Source organism: Oncorhynchus kisutch, linkage group LG30 (genome assembly GCF_002021735.2).
Source record: "Oncorhynchus kisutch isolate 150728-3 linkage group LG30, Okis_V2, whole genome shotgun sequence".
In the NCBI taxonomy this organism is placed as follows: domain Eukaryota; kingdom Metazoa; phylum Chordata; class Actinopteri; order Salmoniformes; family Salmonidae; genus Oncorhynchus; species Oncorhynchus kisutch.
The window spans coordinates 33854351-33879583 of record NC_034203.2 but is presented as its reverse complement, the minus strand read 5'-3'; the positions used below and the strand labels follow the sequence as shown (position 1 = coordinate 33879583).

The window sequence follows — 25233 nt, the reverse complement described above, 5'->3', positions numbered from 1 at the left end:
CTATTCATCTCCAAGGGGGTAAAGGGGTTGATCTGGCATTGGGCATTAGACCGAGCTCTCTCTATTCATCTCCAAGGGGGTAAAGGGGTTTATCTGGCATTGGGCATTAGAACGAGCTCTCTCTATTCATCTCCAAGGGGGTAAAGGGGTTGATCTGGCATTGGGCATTAGAACGAGCTCTCTCTATTCATCTCCAAGGGGGTAAAGGGGTTGATCTGGCATTGGGCATTAGAACGAGCTCTCTCTATTCATCTCCAGGGGGTAAAGGGGTTTATCTGGCATTGGGCATGAGAACGAGCTCTCTCTCTATTCATCTCCAAGGGGGTAAAGGGGTTGATCTGGCATTGGGCATTAGACCGAGCTCTCTCTATTCATCTCCAAGGGGGTAAAGGGGTTTATCTGGCATTGGGCATTAGAACGAGCTCTCTCTATTCATCTCCAAGGGGGTAAAGGGGTTGATCTGGCATTGGGCATTAGAACGAGCTCTCTCTATTCATCTCCAAGGGGGTAAAGGGGTTGATCTGGCATTGGGCATTAGAACGAGCTCTCTCTATTCATCTCCAAGGGGGTAAAGGGGTTGATCTGGCATTGGGCATTAGAACGAACTCTCTCTATTCATCTCCAAGGGGGTAAAGGGGTTTATCTGGCATTGGGCATTAGAACGAGCTCTCTCTATTAATCTCCAAGGGGGTAAAGGGGTTGATCTGGCATTGGGCATTAGAACGAGCTCTCTCTATTCATCTTCAAGGGGGTAAAGGGGTTGATCTGGCATTGGGCATTAGAACGAGCTCTCTCTATTCATTTCCAGGGGGTAAAGGGGTTGATCTGGCATTGGGCATTAGAACGAGCTCTCTTGATTCATCTCCAGGGGGTAAAGGGGTTGATCTGGCATTGGGCATTAGAACGAACTCTCTCTATTCATCTCCGAGGGGGTAAAGGGGTTTATCTGGCATTGGGCATTAGAACGAGCTCTCTCTATTCATCTCCCAGGGGGTAAAGGGGTTGATCTGGCATTGGGCATTAGAACGAGCTCTCTCTATTCATCTCCAAGGGGGTAAAGGGGTTGATCTGGCATTGGGCATTAGAACGAGCTCTCTCTATTCATTTCCAGGGGGTAAAGGGGTTGATCTGGCATTGGGCATTAGAACGAGCTCTCTCTATTCATCTCCAGGGGGTAAAGGGGTTGATCTGGCATTGGGCATTAGAACGAGCTCTCTCTATTCATCTCCAGGGGGTAAAGGGGTTGATCTGGCATTGGGCATTAGAACGAGCTCTCTCTATTCATCTCCAGGGGGTAAAGGGGGTGATCTGGCATTGGGCATTAGAACGAGCTCTCTCTATTCATCTCCAGGGGGTAAAGGGGTTGATCTGGCATTGGGCATTAGAACGAGCTCTCTCTATTCATTTCCAGGGGGTAAAGGGGTTGATCTGGCATTGGGCATTAGAACGAGCTCTCTCGATTCATCTCCAGGGGGTAAAGGGGTTGATCTGGCATTGGGCATTAGAACGAGCTCTCTCTATTCATCTCCAAGGGGGTAAAGGGGTAGATCTGGCATTGGGCATTAGAACACTCTCTCTCTATTCATCTCCAAGGGGGTAAAGGGGTTGATCTGGCATTGGGCATTAGAACGAGCTCTCTCTATTCATCTCCAAGGGGGTAAAGGGGTTGATCTGGCATTGGGCATTAGAACGAGCTCTCTCTATTCATCTCCAAGGGGGTAAAGGGGTTGATCTGGCATTGGGCATTAGACCGAGCTCTCTCTATTCATCTCCAAGGGGGTAAAGGGGTTTATCTGGCATTGGGCATTAGAACGAGCTCTCTCTATTCATCTCCCAGGGGGTAAAGGGGTTGATCTGGCATTGGGCATTAGAACGAGCTCTCTCTATTCATCTCCAAGGGGGTAAAGGGGTTGATCTGGCATTGGGCATTAGAACGAGCTCTCTCTATTCATCTCCAAGGGGGTAAAGTGGTTGATCTGGCATTGGGCATTAGAACGAGCTCTCTCTATTCATCTCCAGGGGGTAAAGGGGTTGATCTGGCATTGGGCATTAGAACGAGCTCTCTCTATTCATTTCCAGGGGGTAAAGGGGTTGATCTGGCATTGGGCATTAGAACGAGCTCTCTCGATTCATCTCCAGGGGGTAAAGGGGTTGATCTGGCATTGGGCATTAGAACGAGCTCTCTCTATTCATCTCCAAGGGGGTAAAGGGGTAGATCTGGCATTGGGCATTAGAACACTCTCTCTCTATTAATCTCCAAGAGGGTAAAGGGGTTGATCTGGCATTGGGCATTAGAACGAGCTCTCTCTATTCATCTCCAAGGGGGTAAAGGGGTTGATCTGGCATTGGGCATTAGAACGAGCTCTCTCTACTCATCTCCAAGGGGGTAAAGGGGTTGATCTGGCATTGGGCATTAGACCGAGCTCTCTCTATTCATCTCCAAGGGGGTAAAGGGGTTTATCTGGCATTGGGCATTAGAACGAGCTCTCTCTATTCATCTCCAAGGGGGTAAAGGGGTTGATCTGGCATTGGGCATTAGAATGAGCTCTCTCTATTCATTTCCAGGGGGTAAAGGGGTTGATCTGGCATTGGGCATTAGAACGAGCTCTCTTGATTCATCTCCAGGGGGTAAAGGGGTTGATCTGGCATTGGGCATTAGAACGAACTCTCTCTATTCATCTCCAAGGGGGTAAAGGGGTTTATCTGGCATTGGGCATTAGAACGAGCTCTCTCTATTCATCTCCAAGGGGGTAAAGGGGTTGATCTGGCATTGGGCATTAGAACGAGCTCTCTCTATTCATCTCCAAGGGGGTAAAGGGGTTGATCTGGCATTGGGCATTAGAACGAGCTCTCTCTATTCATTTCCAGGGGTTAAAGGGGTCGATCTGGCATTGGGCATTAGAACGAGCTCTCTCTATTCATCTCCAGGGGGTAAAGGGGTTGATCTGGCATTGGGCATTAGAACGAGCTCTCTCTATTCATCTCCAAGGGGGTAAAGGGGTTGATCTGGCATTGGGCATTAGAACGAGCTCTCTCTATTCATCTCCAGGGGGTAAAGGGGTTGATCTGGCATTGGGCATTAGAACGAGCTCTCTCTATTCATCTCCAGGAGATAAAGGGGTTGATCTGGCATTGGGCATTAGAACGAGCTCTCTCTATTCATCTCCAGGGGGTAAAGGAAGGGACAATGGACTAAACGGGTGAGAGGAGCGAGGGGTGAAGGGATAAGAGAGAGAGGTAAGACAATAAAAGCTTTTTCTTTGCGAAACCTGCAATTAGGAAGACAATGGGCACTGTTAACAATATGTTTATCTTTCATTTGCTGTATTGGACTTGTTAATGTGTGAAAGTTTAAAATGTCCCAAAAATATTTTGAATATCCCACGCTTCCTTTTCAGCGGAATGTGGGTGGGGAGGGGGGGGGGGATAGCGGAACCCCTAGCCATATAAGCACGGATCAGATACAACAGCCGACATGAGACAAGACAAAGCTAGCCAGCTTTAGAATATTACGTTGCAGAACAGCTGACTGGAGGCCGGGCATTCAGATCAAATAGTGAATTCCCTGACGAAGGCCTTGCAGCCGAAATGCGTTTTTAAACTTTGCTTCCATTGAACATGCAATACAAATAAAGGCATTTTAATCAATGGTCTTCCTTTGTTTTTGAAGACGAGATGCGCAGTTGAGATTAAGGACCCTGGGACTATACACCTCTCTCTGCAACTGGATCCTGGACTTCTTGATGGCCCGCCCCCAGGTGGTAAGGGTAGGTAACAACACATCTGCCACGCTGATCCTCAACACGGGGGTAAAGGGGGTCCCTCAGGGGTGCGTGCTCAGTCCCTCCTGTAATCCCTGTTCACTCATTACTGCATGGTCAGGCACAACTCCAACACCATCATTAAGTTTGCAGACGACACAACAGTGGTAGGCCTGATCACCAACAACAATGAGACAGCCTATAGGGAGGAGGTCAGAGACCTGACTGTGTGGTGCCAGGACAACAACCTCTCCCTCAATGTGATCAAGACAAAAGAGATGATTGTGGACTACAGGAAAAAGAGGACAGAGCACTCCCCCATTCTCATCGACAGGGCTGCAGTGGAGCAGGTTGAGAGCTTCAGCTTCAAACTCCAGAAACCCTAGTCATAGATTGTTCACTCTGAAACTGCATGGCAAGCGCTAACTTAGCGCCAAGTCTAGGTTAAAAAAGCTTCTTAACAACTTACCCCAAGCCATTAGACTCCTGAAGAGCTAATCAATTGGCTACCCAGAGTATTTGCATTGCCCCCCCCCCCTTTACGCTGCTGCTACTCTCTGTTTATTATCTATGCATAGCCACTTTACCTCTACCTACATGTATGTATTACCTAAACTAACCAGTGCCCACGCACATTGACTCTGTACCGGTAACCCTGTATATAGCCTCCACATTGACTCTGTACTGGTACCCCCTGTATTTAGCCTCCACATTGACTCTGTACCGGTACCACCTGTATATAGCCTCCACATTGACTCTGTACCGGTACCACCTGTATATAGCCTCCACATTGACTCTGTACCGGTACCACCTGTATGTAGCCTCCACATTGACTCTGTACCGGTACCACCTGTATATAGCCTCCATATTGACTCTGTACCGGTACCTCATGTATATAGCCTCCACAATGACTCTGTACCGGTACCACCTGTATGTAGCCTCCACATTGACTCTGTACCGGTACCACCTGTATATAGCCTCCATATTGACTCTGTACCGGTACCACCTGTATATAGCCTCCACATTGACTCTGTACCGGTACCTCCTGTATATAGCCTCCATATTGACTCTGTACCGGTACCTCCTGTATATAGCCTCCACATTGACTCTGTACCGGTACCACCTGTATGTAGCCTCCAAATTGACTCTGTACCGGTACCTCCTGTATATAGCCTCCATATTGACTCTGTACCGGTACCTCCTGTATATAGCCTCCATATTGACTCTGTACCGGTACCACCTGTATGTAGCCTCCATATTGATTCTGTACCTGTACCACCTGTATATAGCCTCCACATTGACTCTGTACCGGTACCTCCTGTATATAGCCTCCATATTGACTCTGTACCGGTACCTCCTGTATATAGCCTCCATATTGACTCTGTACCGGTACCACCTGTATGTAGCCTCCACATTGACTCTGTACCGGTACCACCTGTATATAGCCTCCACATTGACTCTGTACCGGTACCACCTGTATGTAGCCTCCACATTGACTCTGTACCGGTACCTCCTGTATATAGCCTCCATATTGACTCTGTACCGGTACCTCCTGTATATAGCCTCCACATAGACTCTGTACCGGTACCACCTGTATATAGCCTCCACATTGACTCTGTACCGGTACCACCTGTATGTAGCCTCCACATTGACTCTGTACCGGTACCACCTGTATATAGCCTCCACATTGACTCTGTACCGGTACCTCCTGTATATAGCCTCCATATTGACTCTGTACCGGTACCTCCTGTATATAGCCTCCACATAGACTCTGTACCGGTACCACCTGTATATAGCCTCCACATTGACTCTGTACCGGTACCACCTGTATGTAGCCTCCACATTGACTCTGTACCGGTACCACCTGTATATAGCCTCCACATTGACTCTGTACCGGTACCTCCTGAATATAGCCTCCACATTGACTCTGTACCGGTACCACCTGATATAGCCTCCACATTGACTCTGTACCGGTACCACCTGTATGTAGCCTCCACATTGACTCTGTACCGGTACCACCTGTATGTAGCCTCCACATTGACTCTGTACCGGTTACCACCTGTATATAGCCTCCATATTGACTCTGTACCGGTACCACCTGTATATAGCCTCCACATTGACTCTGTACCGGTACCACCTGTATATAGCCTCCACATTGACTCTGTACCGGTACCTCCTGTATATAGCCTCCATATTGACTCTGTACCGGTACCTCCTGTATATAGCCTCCATATTGACTCTGTACCGTACCACCTGTATGTAGCCTCCACATTGACTCTGTACCGGTACCACCTGTATATAGCCTCCACATTGACTCTGTACCGGTACCACCTGTATGTAGCCTCCACATTGACTCTGTACCGGTACCTCCTGTATATAGCCTCCATATTGACTCTGTACCGGTACCTCCTGTATATAGCCTCCACATTGACTCTGTACCGGTACCACCTGTATATAGCCTCCACATTGACTCTGTACCGGTACCACCTGTATGTAGCCTCCACATTGACTCTGTACCGGTACCACCTGTATGTAGTCTCCACATTGAATCTGTACCGGTACCACCTGTATATAGCCTCCATATTGACTCTGTACCGGTACCACCTGTATATAGCCTCCACATTGACTCTGTACCGGTACCACCTGTATATAGCCTCCACATTGACTCTGTACTGGTACCACCTGTATATAGCCTCCATATTGACTCTGTACCGGTACCACCTGTATGTAGCCTCCACATTGACTCTGTACCGGTACCACCTGTATATAGCCTCCACATTGACTCTGTACCGGTACCACCTGTATGTAGCCTCCACATTGACTCTGTACCGGTACCACCTTTATATAGCCTCCACATTGACTCTGTACCGGTACCACCTGTATATAGCCTCCACATTGACTCTGTACCGGTACCACCTGTATGTAGCCTCCACATTGACTCTGTACTGGTACCACCTATATATAGCCTCCACATTGACTCTGTACTGGTACCACCTTTATATAGCCTCCACATTGACTCTGTACTGTACCCCCTGTATATAGCCTCCACATTGACTCTGTACCGGTACCACCTTTATATAGCCTCCACATTGACTCTGTACTGGTACCCCCCTGTATATAGCCTCCACATTGACTCTGTACCGGTACCACCTTTATATAGCCTCCACATTGACTCTGTACTGGTACCACCTGTATATAGCCTCCATATTGACTCTGTACCGGCACCCCCTGTATATAGCCTCCACATTGACTCTGTACCGGTACCACCTTTATATAGCCTCCACATTGACTCTGTACTGGTATCCCCTGTATATAGCCTCCACATTGACTCTGTACCGGTACCACCTTTATATAGCCTCCACATTGACTCTGTACTGGTACCCCCTGTATATAGCGTCCACATTGACTCTGTACCGGTACCCCCTGTATGTAGCCTCCATATGACTCTGTACCGGTACCCCCTGTATGTAGCCTTCCACATTGACTCTGTACTGGTACCCCCTGTATATAGCGTCCACATTGACTCGTGTACCGGTACCCCCTGTATGTAGCCTCCATATTGACTCTGTACGGTACCCACTGTATGTAGCCTCCATATTGACTCTGTACCGGTACCCTGTAATTAGCCTCCATATTGACTCTTGTACCGGTACCTCCTGTATATAGCCTCCACATAGACTCTGTACCGGTACCACATCTGTATATAGCCCTCCACCATTGACTCTGTACCGGTACCCTACCTGTATGTAGCCTCCACATTGGACATCTGTACCGGTACCACCTGTATATAGCCTCCACCATTGACTCTGTACCCGGTACCTTCCTGAATATAGCCTCCACATTGACTCTGTACCGGTACCGACCTGTATATAGCCTCCACATTGCACTCGTGTACCGGTAACCACCTGTATGTAGCCTCCACATTGACTCTGTACCGGTACCACCTGTATGTAGCCTCCACCATTGACTCTGTACCGGTACCACCTGTATATAGCCTCCATATTGACTCTGTACCGGTACCACCTGTATATAGCCTCCACATTGACTCTGTACCGTACCACCTGTATATAGCCTCCACATTGACTCTGTACCCGGTACCCTCCTGTATATAGCCTCCATATTGACTCTGTACCGGTACCTCCTGTATATAGCCTCCATATTGACTCTGTGTACCGGTACCACCTGTATGTAGCCTCCACATTGACTCTGTACCGGTACCACCTGTATATAGCCATCCACATTGACTCTGTACCGGTACCCACCTGTATAGTAGCCTCCACATTGACTCTGTAACCGGGATCCGACATCCTGTATATAGCCTCCATATTGACTCTGTACCGTGTACCTCCTGTATATAGCCTCCATATTGACTCTGTACAGGTACCACCTGTATGTAGCCTCCACATTGACTCTGTACCGGTACCACCTGTATATAGCCTCCACATTGACTCTGTACCTGGTACCACCTGTAATGTACCTCCACATTGACTCTGTACCGTACCGTCCTGTAGATAGCCTCCATATTGACTCTGTAACCGGTACCCCTCCTGTATATAGCCTCCACATTGACTCTGTACCGGTAACAACCTGTATATAGCCTCCACATTGACTCTGTACCGGTACCAACCTGTATGTAGCCTCCACATTGACTCTGTACCGGTACCACCTGTATAGCCTCCACATTGACTCTGTACCGGTACCTCCTGTATATAGCCTACACATTGACTCTGTACCGTACCACCTGTATATAGCCTCCACATTGACTCTGTACCGGTACCACCTGTATGTTAGCCTCCACATTGACTCTGTAACCGGTACCACCTGTATGTAGTCTCCACATTGACTCTGTACCGGTACCACCTGTATATAGCCTCCATATTGACTCTGTACCGGTACCCACCTGTATATAGCCTCCACAATTGACTCTGTACCGGTACCCACCTGTATATAGCCTCCACATTGACTTCTGTACTGGTACCACCTGTATATAGCCTCCATATTGAACTCTGTACCGGTACCCACCTTAATGTAAGCCTCCACATTGACTCTGTACCGGTACCCAACCTGTATATAGCCTCCACATTGACTCTGTACCGGTACCAACCTGTATGTAGCCTCCACATTGACTCTGTAACCGGTACCACCTTTATATAGCCATCCACATTGACTCTGTAACCGGTACCCGGAACCTGTATATAGCCTCCACATTGAACTCTGTAACGGTACCCACCTGTATGTAGCCTCCACATTGACTCTGTACTGGTACCCACTATATATAGCCTTCCACATTGACTCTGTACTGGTACCAACCTTTAATATAGCCTCCACATTGACTCTGTAACTGGTACCCCCTGTATATAGCCTCCACATTGACTCTGTACCGGTACAACCTTTATATAGCCTCCACATTGACTCTGTACTGGTACCCCACCCTGTATATAGCCCTCCACATTGACTCTGTACCGTACCAACCTTTATATAGCCTCCACATTGACTCTGTACTGGTACCACCTGTATATAGCCTCACATATTGACTCTGTACCGGCACCCCCTGTATATAGCCTCGCACTTGACTCTGTACCGGTAACCCACCTTAATATAGCCTCCACATTGACTCTGTACTGTATCCCCTGTATATAGCCTCCACATGACTCTGTACCGGTACCCACCTTTATATATCCTCCCCATTGACTCTGTACTGGTACCAACCAGGGACCCCTGTATATAGCGTCCACATTGACGCTGTACGCGGTACCCCCCCTGTATGTAGCCTCCATATTGACTCTGTACCGGTACCCCCTTATGTAGCCTCCACATTGACTCTGTAACTGGTACCCCCGGTATATAGCGTCCACATTGACTCTGTAACCGGTACCCCCCTGTATGTAGCCTCCATATTGACTCTGTACCGGTACCCCCAACCCTGTATGTAGCCTCCATATTGACTCTGTACCGGTACCACCCTGTATGTAGCCCTCCACATGGACTCTGTACCGGTACCACCTGTATATAGCCTCCACATTGACTCTGTACGGTACCACCTGTATGTAGCCTCCACATTGACTCTGTACCGGTACCACCTGTATATAGCCTCCACATTGACTCTGTACCGGTACCTCCTGTGTATAGCCTCCACATTGACTCTGTACCGGTACCACCTGTATATAGCCTCCACATTGACTCTGTACCGGTACCACCTGTATGTAGCCTCCACATTGACTCTGTACCGGTACCACCTGTATGTAGTCTCCACATTGACTCTGTACCGGTACCACCTGTATATAGCCTCCACATTGACTCTGTAACGTGGTACCACCTGTATATAGCCTCCACATTGACTCTGTACCGGTACACACTGTATGTAGCCTCCACATTGACTCTGTACCGGTACCACCTTTATATAGCCTCCACATTGATCTGTACCGGTACCACCTGTATATAGCCTCCACATTGACTCTGTACCGGTACACCTGTATGTAGCCTCCACATTGACTCTGTACTGGTACCACCTATATATAGCCTCCACATTGACTCTGTACTGGTACCACCCTTATATAGCCTCCACATTGACTCTGTACTGGTACCCCCTGTATATAGCCTCCACATTGACTCTGTACCGGTACCACCTTATATAGCCTCCACATTGACTCTGTACTGGTACCCCCTGTATAGCCTCCACATTGACTCTGTACCGGTACCACCTTTATATAGCCTCCACATTGACTCTGTACTGGTACCACCTGTATATAGCCTCCATATTGACTCTGTAACGGCACCCCCTGTATATAGCCTCCACATTGACTCTGTACCGGTACCACCTTTATATAGCCTCCACATTGACTCTGTACTGGTATCCCCTGTATATAGCCTCCACATGACTCTGACCGGTACCACCTTATATAGCCTCCACATTGACTCTGTACTGGTACCCCCTGTATATAGCGTCCACATTGACTCTGTACGGTACCCCCTGTATGTAGCCTCCATATTGACTCTGTACCGGTACCCCCTGTATGTAGCCTCCACATTGACTCTGTACCGGTACCCTGTATATAGGCGTCCACATTGACTCTGTACCGGTACCCCCTGTATGTAGCCTCCATATTGACTCTGTACCGGTACCCCCTGTATGTAGCCTCCATATTGACTCTGTACCGGTACCCCTGTATGTAGCCTCCACATTGACTCTGTACCGGTGGTACACCTGTATATAGCCTCCACATTGACTCTGTACCGGTACCACCTATGTAGCCTCCACATTGACTCTGTACCGGTACCACCTGTATATAGCCTCCACATTGACTCTGTACGGGTACCTCCTGTATATAGCCTCCACATTGACTCTGTACCGGTACCACCTGTATATAGCCTCCACATGACTCTGTACCGGTACCACCTGTATGTAGCCTCCACATTGACTCTGTACCGGTACCCACCTGTATGTAGTCTCCACATTGACTCTGTACCGGTACCACCTGTATATAGCCTCCATATTGACTCTGTACTGGTACCCCCTGTATATAGCCTCCACATTGACTCTGTACTGGTACCCCCTGTATATAGCCTCCACATTGACTCTGTACTATGGGTACCCACCCCCTGTATATAGCCTCCATATTGACTCTGTACTGGTACCCCCTGTATATAGCCTCCATATTGACTCTGTACTGGTACCCCCTGTATATAGCCTCCACATTGACTCTGTACTGGTACCCCCTGTATATAGCCTCCACATTGACTCTGTACTGGTATAGCCTCGTTACTGTTATTTTACTGCTGCTCTTTTATTATTATTATTAGTTTAAACCTGCATTGTTGATTAAGGCCTTGTAAGTAAGCATTTCACTGTAAGGTGTTCTATTCGGAGCATGTGACGAATTTGAGTTGATTTGACTGTTTTTACAGTAACGGTGTCTCTTTACAATGATGAAACTTTGAAACAAAGTTGCCACTTGTAGCAAGGTGTTTTATTAAACAAGTATCATGAAATACATGCACCAGAAATAGGCCTCACTTTGACTTGTCTGATAAATATCAGCAAGCTAGGCTAGGTAGCTGCAGCAAAAAAGCTTTCATATTGGCGAAACGGATCCGTCTCATCTCAATTTAGACTAACAGGGACTGACAGGCTGTTTCACGCGTGATTTGTCATTCTACCCCTCTCTCTCTTTCTCTCACAAAAAAAGAAGGGAATAAAGGGGAAATTTGAAGGGAAGGGGTAAGGGGGAAAGAGGAAAGGAAAGAGAGTTAAGAAGGAGAAAGGCTAGGGAGTGAGGAAAGGAAAGAGAGTTGAGAAGGAGAAAGGCTAGGGAGTGAGGAAAGGAGCGTGAGGTGAGAAGGAGAAAGGCTAGGGAGTGAGGAAAGAGAGAGAGGTGAGAAGGAGAAAGGCTAGGGAGTGAGGAAAGGAGAGAGAGGTGAGAAGGAGAAAGGCTAGGGAGTGAGGAAATGAGAGAGAGGTGAGAAGGAGAAAGGCTAGGGAGTGAGGAAATGAGAGAGAAGTGAGAATGAGAAAGGCTAGGGAGTGAGGAAATGAGAGAGAGGTGAGAAGGAGAAAGGCTAGGGAGTGAGGAAATGAGAGAGAGGTGAGAATGAGAAAGGCTAGGGAGTGAGGAAATGAGAGAGAGATGTGAGAAGGAGAAAGGCTAAGGAGTGAGGAAATGAGAGAGAGAGGTGAGAAGGAGAAAGGCTAGGGTGTGAGGAAATGAGAGAGAGATGTGAGAAGGAGAAAGCTAGGGAGTGAGGAAAGGAGAGAGATGTGAGAAGGAGAAAGGATAGGGAGTGAGGAAATGAGAGAGATGTGAGAAGGAGAAAGGCTAGGAAGTTAAAAAAGGGGGATGAGGGTTGAGGTGGATGAGGGTTGAGGTGGATGAGAGAGGTAAGAGAGGAAATACCAACGTACAGGAGGACAGGGGCACTGATATGGACTTAACAAGCTCTCTCCTTCTCTTCCTCACTAACATACAGAAGGCTACAACTTTAATACAAATATTTACTGTCTAAGCAAATTCCAATTGCACCATCATGTATGATGCTTTCAAAAACAAGGATTTAAATGTAATAATCCTTTGCATAACACATTCTCGGCTTCTCTTACCCATGTGGTATAATGGTGTGTGTCTGTCTTACCCATGTAGTATAAGGGTGTGTGTCTGTCTTACCCGTGTGGTATAATGGTGTGTGTCTGTCTTACCCATGTGGTATACGGGTGTGTGTCTGTCTTACCTGTGTGGTATAATGGTGTGTGTCTGTCTTACCCGTGTGGTATAATGGTGTGTGTCTGTCTTACCTGTGTGGTATAATGGTGTGTGTCTGTCTTACCCGTGTGGTATAATGGTGTGTGTCTGTCTTACCCGTGTGGTATAATGGTGTGTGTCTGTCTTACCTGTGTGGTATAATGGTGTGTGTCTTTCCCGTGTTGTATAATGGTGTGTGTCTGTCTTACCCGTGTGGTATAATGGTGTGTGTCTGTCTTACCCGTGTGGTATAATGGTGTGTGTCTGTCTTACCCGTGTGGTATAAGGGTGTGTGTCTGTCTTACCCGTGTGGTATAATGGTGTGTGTCTGTCTTACCCGTGTTGTATAATGTTATGTGTCTGTCTTACCTGTGTGGTATAATGGTGTGTGTCTGTCTTACCCGTGTGGTATAATGGTGTGTGTCTGTCTTACCTGTGTGGTGTATGCTGCCTCAGGGTCATCCTCCAGTACTCGTGACAGGCCGAAGTCAGACACCTTACACACCAGGTTGCTGTTGACCAAGATGTTGCGTGCGGCCAGGTCTCGGTGGACGTAGCTCATGTCAGACAGGTACTTCATGCCCGACGCAATGCCCCGCAGCATACCCACCAGCTGGATCACTGTGAACTGACCGTCGTGTTTCTATTGGAAAGAGGGAGAGGGAGAGACAGAGAGAAAGAGGGGTGGGGGAGAAATGGAGAGATAGAGAGAGAGAGAGAGAGAGAGAGAGAGAGAGAGAGAGAGAGAGAGAGATGTTCGCTGTTGTATGTTCTGTCGGTGTTGTCACCATCAGCCCAACAACAATTCACCCTTGGGGAACAATAACGTTTATTGAATTGGCTTGAATTTCATTGAACACACATATGCACATTGTGTTACCACCACAGCAGTCCTGCTCTGTGAATAACACCCCCAGCCTGACTCTATCTCATAAATCCTTCTCCACAGTTCCTCTACTAATATACAGCAGGCTGTATCACTGAGAACAGATCACCACTGTTACCACTCTCATTACCGCAATACAGATACAGTTCTCTTTAAGTGGAGCCCATTCCCCTCCACGATAATCTGGCTAAATGATGATGAAAACTGACAGGGAAGAGAAAGAAGACTGCTCTCTCAAAACACACACACACACACACACACACACACACACACACACACACACACACACACACACACACACACACACACACACACACACACACACACACACACACACACACACACACACACACACACACACACACACACACACACACACAGACACAGACACAGACACAGACACAGACACAGACACACACACACACACACATACACACACACACGCGCGCGTTGGCGATGTTTGATCTGGGTAGTGAGCATAATGACTGTCATAAAAAGCCAATATAATTCTGAGATCAGTTTTATGGGTAATAGGCTAAACACAGAGTTACATGGGTTTTATTAGACTCCAGATCAATGAAGAAGCACTGGTCACAAAAACAATGCATCTCTCTCTCTCTCTCTCTCTCTTTCATTCTATTTCACTTTCACCCTTCTCCCTCTCTCTCTTTCATTCTATTTCACCCCTCTCTCCCTCTCTCTTTCTTATTGTCTCTCTCACCCCATTTCTTTCTCCTCCCTCTGTCTCCCTCCCTTCCACTCTCCAACCCCCACTCCCCCCTTCTCTCTCAAATCCCTTACTGGAAGTGCTATAAGGAGATTGTTAAAGGAGGAAGTCTGTGGGTTAGAGAGACAGAGCAATCAATCAGCATTTCACAAAACAAGATCTAATTAACTTGCTCCACAGCTGCTGAAACACCGGTAGAGGAGATACACTACCAGTCCATTGTTTTACAACACCTACTCATCAAAGGGTTTTTCATCATTTTGACTATTTTCTACATTATAGAATAATAATGAAGGCATCAAAACGATAAAAGAACACATGGAATCATGTAGTAACCAAAAAGTGTTCAACAAATCAAAATATATTTTATATTTGAGATTCTTCAAAGTAGCCACCCTTTGCCTTAATGACAGCTTTGCACACTCTTGGCATTTTCTCAACCAGCTTGAAGGGTTTGCCACATGTTGGCTGCTTTTCCTTCACTCTGCGGTCCGACTCATCACAAACCATCTCAATTTGGTTGAGGTCAGGTGATTGTGGAAGTCAGGTCATCTGATGCAGCACTCCATCACTCTCCTTCTTGGTAAAATAGCCCTTACACAGCCTGGAGGTGTGTAAGACACGGCGGTTGGAACCACAAATCTCCAATTTGGACTTCAGACCGAAGGACAAATTTCCACCGGTCTAATGACCATTGCTCATGTTTCTTGGCCCAAACAAGTCTCTTCTTCTTATTGGTGTTCTTTTAGTACTGGTTTCTTTGCAGCAATTGGACCATGAAGGCCTGATTCACACAGTCTCCTCTGAACAGTTGATGTTGAGATGTGTCTGTTACTTGAACTCTGTGAAGCATTTATTTGGGCTGCAATTTCTGAGGCTGGTAACTCTAATGAACTTATCCTGTGCAGCAGAGGTAACTCTGGGTCTTCCTTTCCTGTGGGTGGTCCTCATGAGAGCCAGTTTAATCATAGAGCTTGATGGTTTTTGCGACTGCGCTTGAAGAAACGTTCAAAGTTCTTGAAATGTTCCGTATTGACTGCCTTCATGTCTTAAAGTAATGATGGACTGTCATTTCTCTTTGCTTATTTGAGCTGTTCTTGCCATAATATGGACTTGGTATTTTACCAAATAGGGCTCTCTTCTGTATACCACCCAACTTGTCACAACACAAATGATTGGCTAAAAGGCATTAAGAAGGAATGAAATTCCACAAATATACCTTTAAGAAGGCACACCTGTTAATTGACATGCATTCCAGGTGACTACCTCATGAAGCTGGTTGAGAGAATGCCACTGGTGTGCAAAGCTGTCATCAAGTCAAAGAGCGGCTATTTGAAGAATCTTAAATATTGTCACGCCCTGGTCAAAGTATTTTGTGTTTATCTTTATGTATTTGGTCAGGCCAGGGTGTGGCATGGGGTTTTTGTAATTGTGGTGTGTTTGTCTTGGGGTTTTGGTGGTGGTATTGGGATTGTTGCTTAGTGGGTTATCTAGCAAAGTCTATGGCTGTCTGGAGTGGTTCTCAATCAGAGGCAGGTGCTTATCCTTGTCTCTGATTGGGAACCATATTTAGGCAGCCATATTCTTTGAGTTTGTCGTGGGTGATTGTCCTTAGTGTTCTATGTGTACTCTCGGTTAGTTTGCACCAGATAGGCTGTTTCGGTTTCGTTTATTGTTTTTGTAGTGTTCGTGTAAGTTCGTGTTTCTTTGTTTCATTAAATATGAATCTCAATCAACACGCTGCGTTTTGGTTCGATCCTTGTTCTACCTCTTCGTCAGAGGAGGATATAGAAGAAAACTGTAACAAATATAAAATATATTTTGATTTGTTTTCCACTTTTCTGGTTACTACATGATTCCATATGTGTTATTTCATAGTTGTGATGTCTTCACTATTATTCTACAATGGAGAAAGTAGTAAAAATAAAGAAAAACCCTTGAATGAGTAGGTGTTCTAAAACTTTTGACCGGTAGTGTAGATGGATATTGCTCTGAGAATGAGAGAGAACTGGTGTGTATGTGTGTGTCTGTGTGCGTGCTTGTGTGTATGCATGCCTTTGTGTGTGTATGTGTGTGCATGTGTGTATTGTGTGTTTGTGGTAGAACAGGAGATGACGTGGGTGGATATTGCTGTGAGATAACGTAAGCTAGCTATAACAGGATTACGGTCTAGTGGATGGATATAGGAGTGGGGAGGTGGACATAACACTCAGGGTTATCTGCTGGTTCAGCAGTTCTGTCAGAACTGAAAAGACTCTGAACTGAATGAGGAACTAGTAGTTTCTCTACAATCACTTTCTATTACTTTCCATCCCTGTTTCAATCAGGAGAGATCTTCAAATACTATGGAGCAGCACAAGCTTCAGACTGTCTTAATATACAGGCAGAATGACTAAGTGGGTAGAGAGAGTGTGAGTGAGTGAGTGAGTGAGTGTGGAACAAACTAGATAAATTCAATAAAATGTATTTATAAAGCACTTTTTAGATCAGCAGAAGTCAAAGTGCTTATTCGGAAACCCAGTCTAAAACCCCAACTAACCTTGAGAAAGGTATCTAGGGATCCATTCTCCATAAATTCTGTGATGATCATCACTGGCTTACCTGAGAAGAGAAAGAACAACACATTACATTAATGCACAGAACACAATACATATATTCTGGTTTATCTGAGGACACAGAACAATACAGAACAACACAGAACACAATACATATACAGTGGGACAAAAAAGTATTTAGTCAGCCACCCATTGTGCAAGTTCTCCCACTTAAAAAGATGAGAGAGGCCTGTAATTTTCATCATAGGTACACTTCAACTATGACAGACAAAGTGAGAGAAAAAAATCCAGAAAATCACATTTTAGGAATTCTCATGAATTTATTTTGCAAATTATGGTGGAAAATAAGTATTTGGTCAATAACAAAAGTTTATCTCAATACTTTGTTATATACCCTTTGTTGGCAATGACAGAGGTCAAATGTTTTCTGTTGTCACGCCCTGGTCGAAGTATTATTGTGTTTGTCTTTATTTATTTGGTCAGGCCGGGGTGTGACATGGGTTTATGGTGGTGTGTTTTGTCTTGGGGTTTTGTTAGTTATTGGGTGTGTGGCTTAGTGGAGGTATCTAGCAAAGTCTATGGCTGTCTGGAGTGGTTCTCAGTCAGAGGCAGGTGTTTATCGTTGTCTCTGATTGGGAACCATATTTAGGCAGCCATTTTCTTTGAGTGTTTTGTGGGTGATTGTTCCTGTCTCCGTACCAGATAGGACTGTTTCGGTTTTCACATTTCATTATTTCGTAGTTTCTTCATGTATAGTTTTTTCCTTCATTAAAATAACATGAATCATCACAACGCTGCATTTTGGTCCGACTCTCCTTCACCACAAGAAAGCCGTTACAGAATCACCCACCACAACAAGACCAAGCAGCGTGTCAACAGGCAGGAGCCGCAGGAGAAGCAACAAAGGCAGCAACAGCGGCGCAATGAGGATTGGACATGGGACGATATATTGGATGGCAAGGGTTGCTACACATGGGAGGAGATCCTGGCGGGAAGGGATCGCCTTCCATGGGAACAGGTGGAGGCAGCGAGGAGAGCAGAGGCGCCGGAGAGAGGAGCCGTCGATATGAGGGAACACGGTTGGCAAGGAAGCCCGGGAGTCAGCCCCAAAAATGTCTTGGGGGGGGGGGCTCACAGGGAGTATGGCTACGCCAGGTAGGAGACCTGCGCAAACTCCATGTGCTTACCGGGGGGCTAGAGAGACCGGGCAGGCACCGTGTTATGCAGTGGTGCGCACGGTGTCCCCAGTGCGGGTGCATAGCCCGGTGCGGTATATTCCAGCTCCTCGTATCGGCCGGGCTAGAGTGGGCATCGAGCCAGGTAAGGTTGGGCAGGCTTGGTGCTCAAGAGCTCCAGTGCGCCTGCACGGTCCGTTCTATCCAGTACCACCTTCACGCACCAGCCCTCCGGTGCATGTTCTCGGCCCAGTACCACCAGTGCCAGCACCACGCGTCAGGCCTACAGTGCGCCTCGCCTCTCCAGCGCTGCCGGAGTCTCCCGCCTATCTAGCGCTGTCAGAGCTTTCCTCCTCTACAGCGCTGCTGGAGTCTCCTGCCTGTTCAGCGCAGCCAGAGCTGCCAGCCTGCATGGAGCAGCCAGAGCTGCCAGCCTGCATGGAGCAGCCAGAGCTGCCAGCCTGCATGGAGCAGCCAGAGCTGCCAGCCTGCATGAAGCAGCCAGAGCTGCCAGTCTGCATGGAGCAGCCAGAGCCGCCAGTCTGCATGGAGCAGCCAGAGATGCCAGTCTGCATGGAGCAGCCAGAGCTGTCAGTCTACATGGAGAAGCCAGAGCTGCCAGTCTGCATGAAGCAGCCAGTCTGCATGGAGCAGCCAGAGCTGTCAGTCTCCATGAAGCAGCCAGAGCTGCCAGTCTGCATGGAGCAGCCAGAGCTGTCTGTCTGCATGAAGCAGCCAGAGATGCCAGTCAGCATGGAGCAGCCAGAGCTGTCAGTCTGCAAGGAGCTGCCAGTCTGCAAGGAGCTGCCAGTTAGCAAGGAGCTGCCAGTCTGCAAGGAGCTGCCAGTCTGCAAGGATCTGCCAGTCTGCAAGGAGATGCCAGTCTGCAAGGAGCTGCCAGTCAGCAAGGAGCTGTCAGTCTGCAAGGAGCTGCCAGTCTGTAAGGACCTGCCAGTCTGCAAGGAGCTGGCAGTCTGCACGGAGCCGCCAGAGCTGCCAGTCTGTAAGAAGCCGCCAGAGCTGTCAGCCTACATGGAGCAGCCAGAGCCGCCAGTCAGCGTGGAGCAGCCAGAGCCGCCAGTCAGCATGGAGCAGCCAGATCCGTCAGTCTGCCAGGATCCACCAGTCAGCCAGACTCTTCCAGATCTGCCAGTCAGCCAGACTCTTCCAGATCTGCCAGTCAGCCAGACTCTTCCAGATCTGCCAGTCAGCCAGACTCTTCCAGATCCGCCAGTCAGCCAGACTCTTCCAGATCCGCCAGTCAACCAGACTCTTCCAGATCTGCTAGTCAACCAGACTCTTCCAGATCCGCCAGTCAACCAGACTCTTCCAGATCCGCCAGTCAACCAGACTCTTCCAGATCCGCCAGTCAACCAGACTCTTCCAGATCCGCCAGTCAGCCGGGATCTGCCAGAACCGCCAGCCAGCCAGGATCTGCCGGATCCAGCTACCTGCCTGAGCTTCCTCTCAGTGCTGAGCTTCCTCTCGGTGCTGAGCTTCCTCTCGGTGCTGAGCTTCCTCTCGGTGCTGAGCTTCCTCTCGGTGCTGAGCTTCCCCTCAGTGCTGAGCTTCCCCTCAGTCCCGAGCTTCCCCTCAGTCCCGAGCTTCCCCTCAGTCCCGAGCTTCCCCTCAGTCCCAAGCTTCCCCTCAGTCCCGAGCTGCCCCTCAGTCCCGATCTGCTCCTCAGTCCAGTGGGGTTCTGGGTGAGGACTACTAGGCCATGGTCGGCGGCGAGGGTGGACTATCCACGGACGCGAGGAGGAGGGACTAAGACATTGATTGAGTGGGGTCCATGTCCCGCGCCGGAGCCGCCACCATGGACAGACGCCCACCCGGACCCTCCCTATTGTTTTGAGGTGCGTCCGGGAGTCCGCATCTTAGGGGGGGGGGGGGGGGTTCTGTCACGCCCTGGTCGAAGTATTATTGTGTTTGTCTTTATTTATTTGGTCAGGCCGGGGTGTGACATGGGTTTATTGTGGTGTGTTTTGTCTTGGGGTTTTGTTAGTTATTGGGTGTGTGGCTTAGTGAAGGTATCTAGCAAAGTCTATGGCCGTCTGGAGTGGTTCTCAATCAGAGGCAGGTGTTTATCGTTGTCTCTGATTGGGAACCATATTTAGGCAGCCATATTCTTTGAGTGTTTTGTGGGTGATTGTTTCTGTCTCCGTACCAGATAGGACTGTTTCGGTTTTCACATTTCATTATTTCGTAGTTTCTTCATGTATATTTTTTTCCTTCATTAAAATAACATGAATCATCACAACGCTGCATTTTGGTCCGACTCTCCTTCACCACAAGAAAGCCATTACATCTGTAAGGTTTTCACACACTGTTGCTGGTATTTTGGCCCATTCCTCGATGCAGATCTCCTCTAGAGCAGTGATGTTTTGGGGCTGTTGCTGGGCAACACGGACTTTCAACTCCCTCCAAAGATTTTCTATGGGGTTGATATCTGGAGACTGGCTAGGCCACTCCAGGACCTTGAAATGTGTGTTTGGCGGTGTGTTTGGGATCATTGTCATGCTGAAAGACCCAGCCATGTTTCATCTTCAATGCCCTTGCTGATGGAAGGAGGTTTTCACTCAAAATCTCATGATACATGGCCCCATTCATTCTTTCCTTTACACGGATCAGTCGTCCTGGTCCCTTTGCAGAAAAACAGCCCCAAAGCATGATGTTTCCACCCCCATGCTTCACAGTAGGTATGGTGTTCTTTGGATGCAACTCAGCATTCTTTGTCCTCCAAACACGACGAGTTGAGTTTTTACCAAAAAGTTCTATTTTGGTTTCATCTGACCATATGACATTCTCCCAATCTTCTTCTGGATCATCCAAATGCTCTCTAGCAAACTTCAGACGGGCCTGGACATGTACTGGCTTAAGCAGGGGGACACGTCTGGCACTGCAGGATTTGAGTCCCTGGCGGCGTAGTGTGTTACTGATTGTAGGCTTTGTTACTTTGGTCCCAGCTCTCTGCAGGTCATTCACTAGGTCCCCCCGTGTGGTTCTGGGATTTTTGCTCACCGTTCTTGTGATAATTTTGACCCCACGGGGTGAGATCTTGCGTGGAGCCCCAGATCGAGGGAGATTATCAGTGGACTTGTAGGTCTTCCATTTCCTAATAATTGCTCCCACAGTTGATTTCTTCAAACCAAGCTGCTATTGCAGATTCACATTTCCCAGCCTGGTGCAGGTCTACAATTTTGTTTCTGGTGTCCTTTGACAGCTCTTTGGTCTTGGCCATAGTGGAGTTTGGAGTGGGACTGTTTGAGGTTGTGGACAGGTGTCTTTTATACTGATAACAAGTTCAAACAGGTGCCATTAATACAGGTAACGAGTGGAGGGCAGAGGAGCCTCTTAAAGAAGAAGTTACAGGTCTGTGAGAGCCAGAAATCTTGCTTGTTTGTAGGTGACCAAATACTTATTTTCCACCATAATTAGCAAATTAATTAATTAAAAATCCTACAATGTGATTTTCTGGATTTTTTCTCTCATTTTGTCTGTCGTAGTTGAAGTGTACCTATGATGGAAATTACAGGCCTCTCTCAACTTTTTAAGTGGGAGAACTTGCACAATTGGTGTCTGACTAAATACCTTTTTGCCTCACTGTATACTGGCTTATCTGAGGACACAGAACAACCCATAACACAAAAACATATATACTGGCTTATCTGAGGACACAGAACAACACATAACACAATACATATATACTGGCTTATCTGAGGACACAGAAAAATACAGAACAACACAGAACACAAAACATATATACTGGCTTATCTGAGGACACAAAAAAACACAGAACAGAACAACATTCCACATAGATGGGAAGAGAGGAAAGACAGGAGAAGTAAATAGTCACAGTGGAGACCAATCTCATTTAGTCTTTCTCCCTCTCTCCCACCTATCTCCCCTCCCTCTCTCTCCCTCTCGCTCTCTCTCTGGGGTACAGCATGGCATGTCATCATCATTCACAGTGACAGCTTCTAATCAGGGCCTTCCATAAACACCAGAAGATAATTACTGTGGGCCAATCCACACGGGTGTGTGTGTGTGTGTGTGTGTGTGTGTGTGTGTGTGTGTGTGTGTGTGTGTGTGTGTGTGTGTGTGTGCAGAGGGCTGTCTCTTGAGATCTCATGAATACTGATCAGCCTTTTGGGCTAGGGTGGGGGGGTATTGAACACCTGTGTGTGTTGAGGGAAGGGGGTAAACAGTGTGATTGATTGACAGGTCTGATTCCCCGCCCGGCTCCTGGCTTACAAATGATTAACAAAGTGCCCGCACAGGCCCGCACAGTAGTCCCTGTTTCCTTACATGGCCCCCCACAGACGACACCTCCTATAGCCAAAGAAGGGAATGTGGTTCCAATCACACACACACACACACACACACACACACACACACACACACACACACACACACACACACACACACACACACACACACACACACACACACACACACACGCTGTGTGTGGTACAGTTTGTAAACACAGCCAATACTACCATACTACTGTGTCAATGGTGATGAATAGGCCAAATTTCTCCAATCAGAGATGCTGGGAAAAACCGGGCAGAGATAAGAAGGTAGGAGAAGGAGGGAGATGGAAGGAGAGGGAGGAAATGAGGAGAGAGGAGATGGAGGAGAGAGAGAGAGAGAGAGAGAGAGAGAGAGAGGGAGGAAAGGACGGGATGAGGAAGTGGGTTGAACAAGGAAGGTGAGAGATGGGGAAGAAAGAGGAGGAGATGTGGGGGAGGTGTGAGACAGGGTAAGAGAAGTGAGGAAAGACAGGTGAAGATTGAAAGAGGAGGGAGAAGGGTGAGATTGGGGTGAGAGTGGAGAGGGTATGGGGGAGAATATGGTTGTCAGGGGAGAAGGGCAGGGGAGAGAAATACAGAATAAAATAAGTGAGAGGTAGGTGAGGATGGAGAGGGGGAGGAGGGAGAGGGGAGGAGGGAGAAGAGGAAGACAGGGGGAAGGAGAGGGGGAGGAAGGGGAAGGAGAGGAGGGCGAGAGGAGGGAGAGGGAAGGAGGGAGAGGGGAGGTGGAAGAGGGGGTGGAGGGAGGGGGGGGGATGGGTTGTCAGGGGAGGTCAGTAACATCACTGGGAGCCCTACAGCTCTATACTGGGTAAAGACGGTGATACATCACCGTAAATGAAATCACTATCTCACTGAGATAAATGGCACACAAAAAACACACACACTGATAAATGCCTATCCTCACCCCCAGCAGAGGAAAATCCAATTCCCTTTCACTTTGATCCCTTAGACTAATGTGTCTGTCAAACGGGACACTGCCACCAGAGACTAGGCCAGAGGGTGTGTGTGTATCGACTGCAGGGCGAGCATCTGATTTTGAGGCTGTCCTGCAGAGAAGTGTGTCATGTGACTGTTCTATCGAAAGGGACAGATGAAAGGCGCTGTGGGATTGATCCGTACCAAAGTAGAGGTCTGACAGCTAACAGCCCGTCCCCTTACCTAACAGATAGACAGACACGTGTGTGTATGTGTGAGATTGACAGACGAGCGGCCGGCAGGCGGGCAGGCAGGCAGGCAGACAGACAGACACAGACAGACAGACAGACAGACAGACAGACAGACAGACAGACAGACAGACAGACAGACAGACAGACAGACAGACAGACAGACAGACAGACAGACAGACAGACAGACAGACAGACAGACAGACAGACAGACAGACAGACAGACAGACAGACTGTGATACAACTGAGGAGCTCAAGGTTTGAGGAAAATACAAGAAAGAATGTTCTTAAATAAAGGTGTGTGTGCAAAAGCAAAGAGCTTCCCTAACTACAAATATAATGGGATGAGTGTTTCATTGTGGTTCCCAGCTCTGACCGCTGTGAAACCCTTGAAAAAACTTCACCGTTCAGTTGACGAGTCCAGTCCTTCATTCATTATCCTATTGGTCTATAATTCCTCTGCTTTCTGAAGTCTTCATCTGGACTCCTGCCATGGAGATTTAGCATGACAAGATCCCAGGGAGTTAACACCAAACCACACACACACACTCCCCTCTGTCTGTTTATCTCTCCCTCCCTCTGTCACTCTGATCCCCTACAATAGACCCCATTGACCACATCTTGAGACTGAATCACATGCCAGACACGCACATAAAGCCCTCCTCCAAACACACACGGTCAGGTTGCCACATTTTACCTCTCTCCGTTGGAGTATCGCCTCTCTGCTGTGTTAAATAAAGCCCTGTTCTTAAGACCCTACAGAAACACATTCCCTTCAGCCAAAATAAAGAGACATTCATTAAGATGCGTAAAGATAGAGACACTTCAAACCCACAGAATGAAGGAATACCACTCGGTCGAAGATAAGTTGTGTGTGGCTCTATTATCGCATAAATTAGCTGTTTTCAAGGCTTTCAACTTTAATATCTTCTAAAGAGCCAAGGTTGTCTGATTGCTTCTGGGGTCAATGTGTATGTCCAGTTTCTAACTCAGAGCGGTAATACAGCTGTAGCTTTTGTAACAGAGCCAGTAAACAAGCACCTGACAGAAACAAAGAGCTCTGACGATCAGGACTATATGATGGCACTCAGCAGTGATGGGATAACACTGCAGCACTGGTAAAGAAACGGTATGTGTGTGTGAGGGCAGCAAGTAGCCTAGCAGTTAAGAGTGTTGGGCGGGTAACCAAAAGGTTCAAGTCCCCGAGATGACTAGGTGAAAAACCTGCTGCTGTGCACTTGAGCATGGATAAGTGTGTCTGCTAAATTAACAAAATGCTGTGTGTATTTGTGTTGTGTGACTGGGAAAGAGAGGTGTTCTCTATTTGCATGTGCTGAAGATTGTTTAAATATGTGTAGGCTGATGTTTGTATCTGTGTGTGTGATGCTCAGTGTCCAGCCCAGTTTATTTGCAGTGA

General features: G+C 47.7%; 1 protein-coding gene across 2 annotated transcripts in view; it reads right to left on the bottom strand.

Annotated features, from left to right (window-relative positions):
• Positions 1-25233, bottom strand: part of LOC109874749 (ephrin type-A receptor 3) — a 208963-nt gene that overhangs the window by 16270 nt on the left and 167460 nt on the right. For both annotated transcript variants that reach the window (XM_031810030.1, XM_031810029.1), the window contains exons 14-15: positions 17147-17208; positions 13428-13637 (exon numbers count right to left, since the gene is read on the bottom strand). In XM_031810030.1, coding sequence (XP_031665890.1) covers positions 13428-13637; positions 17147-17208 — 272 coding nt within the window. The remainder of the gene's footprint in view (positions 1-13427; positions 13638-17146; positions 17209-25233) is intronic.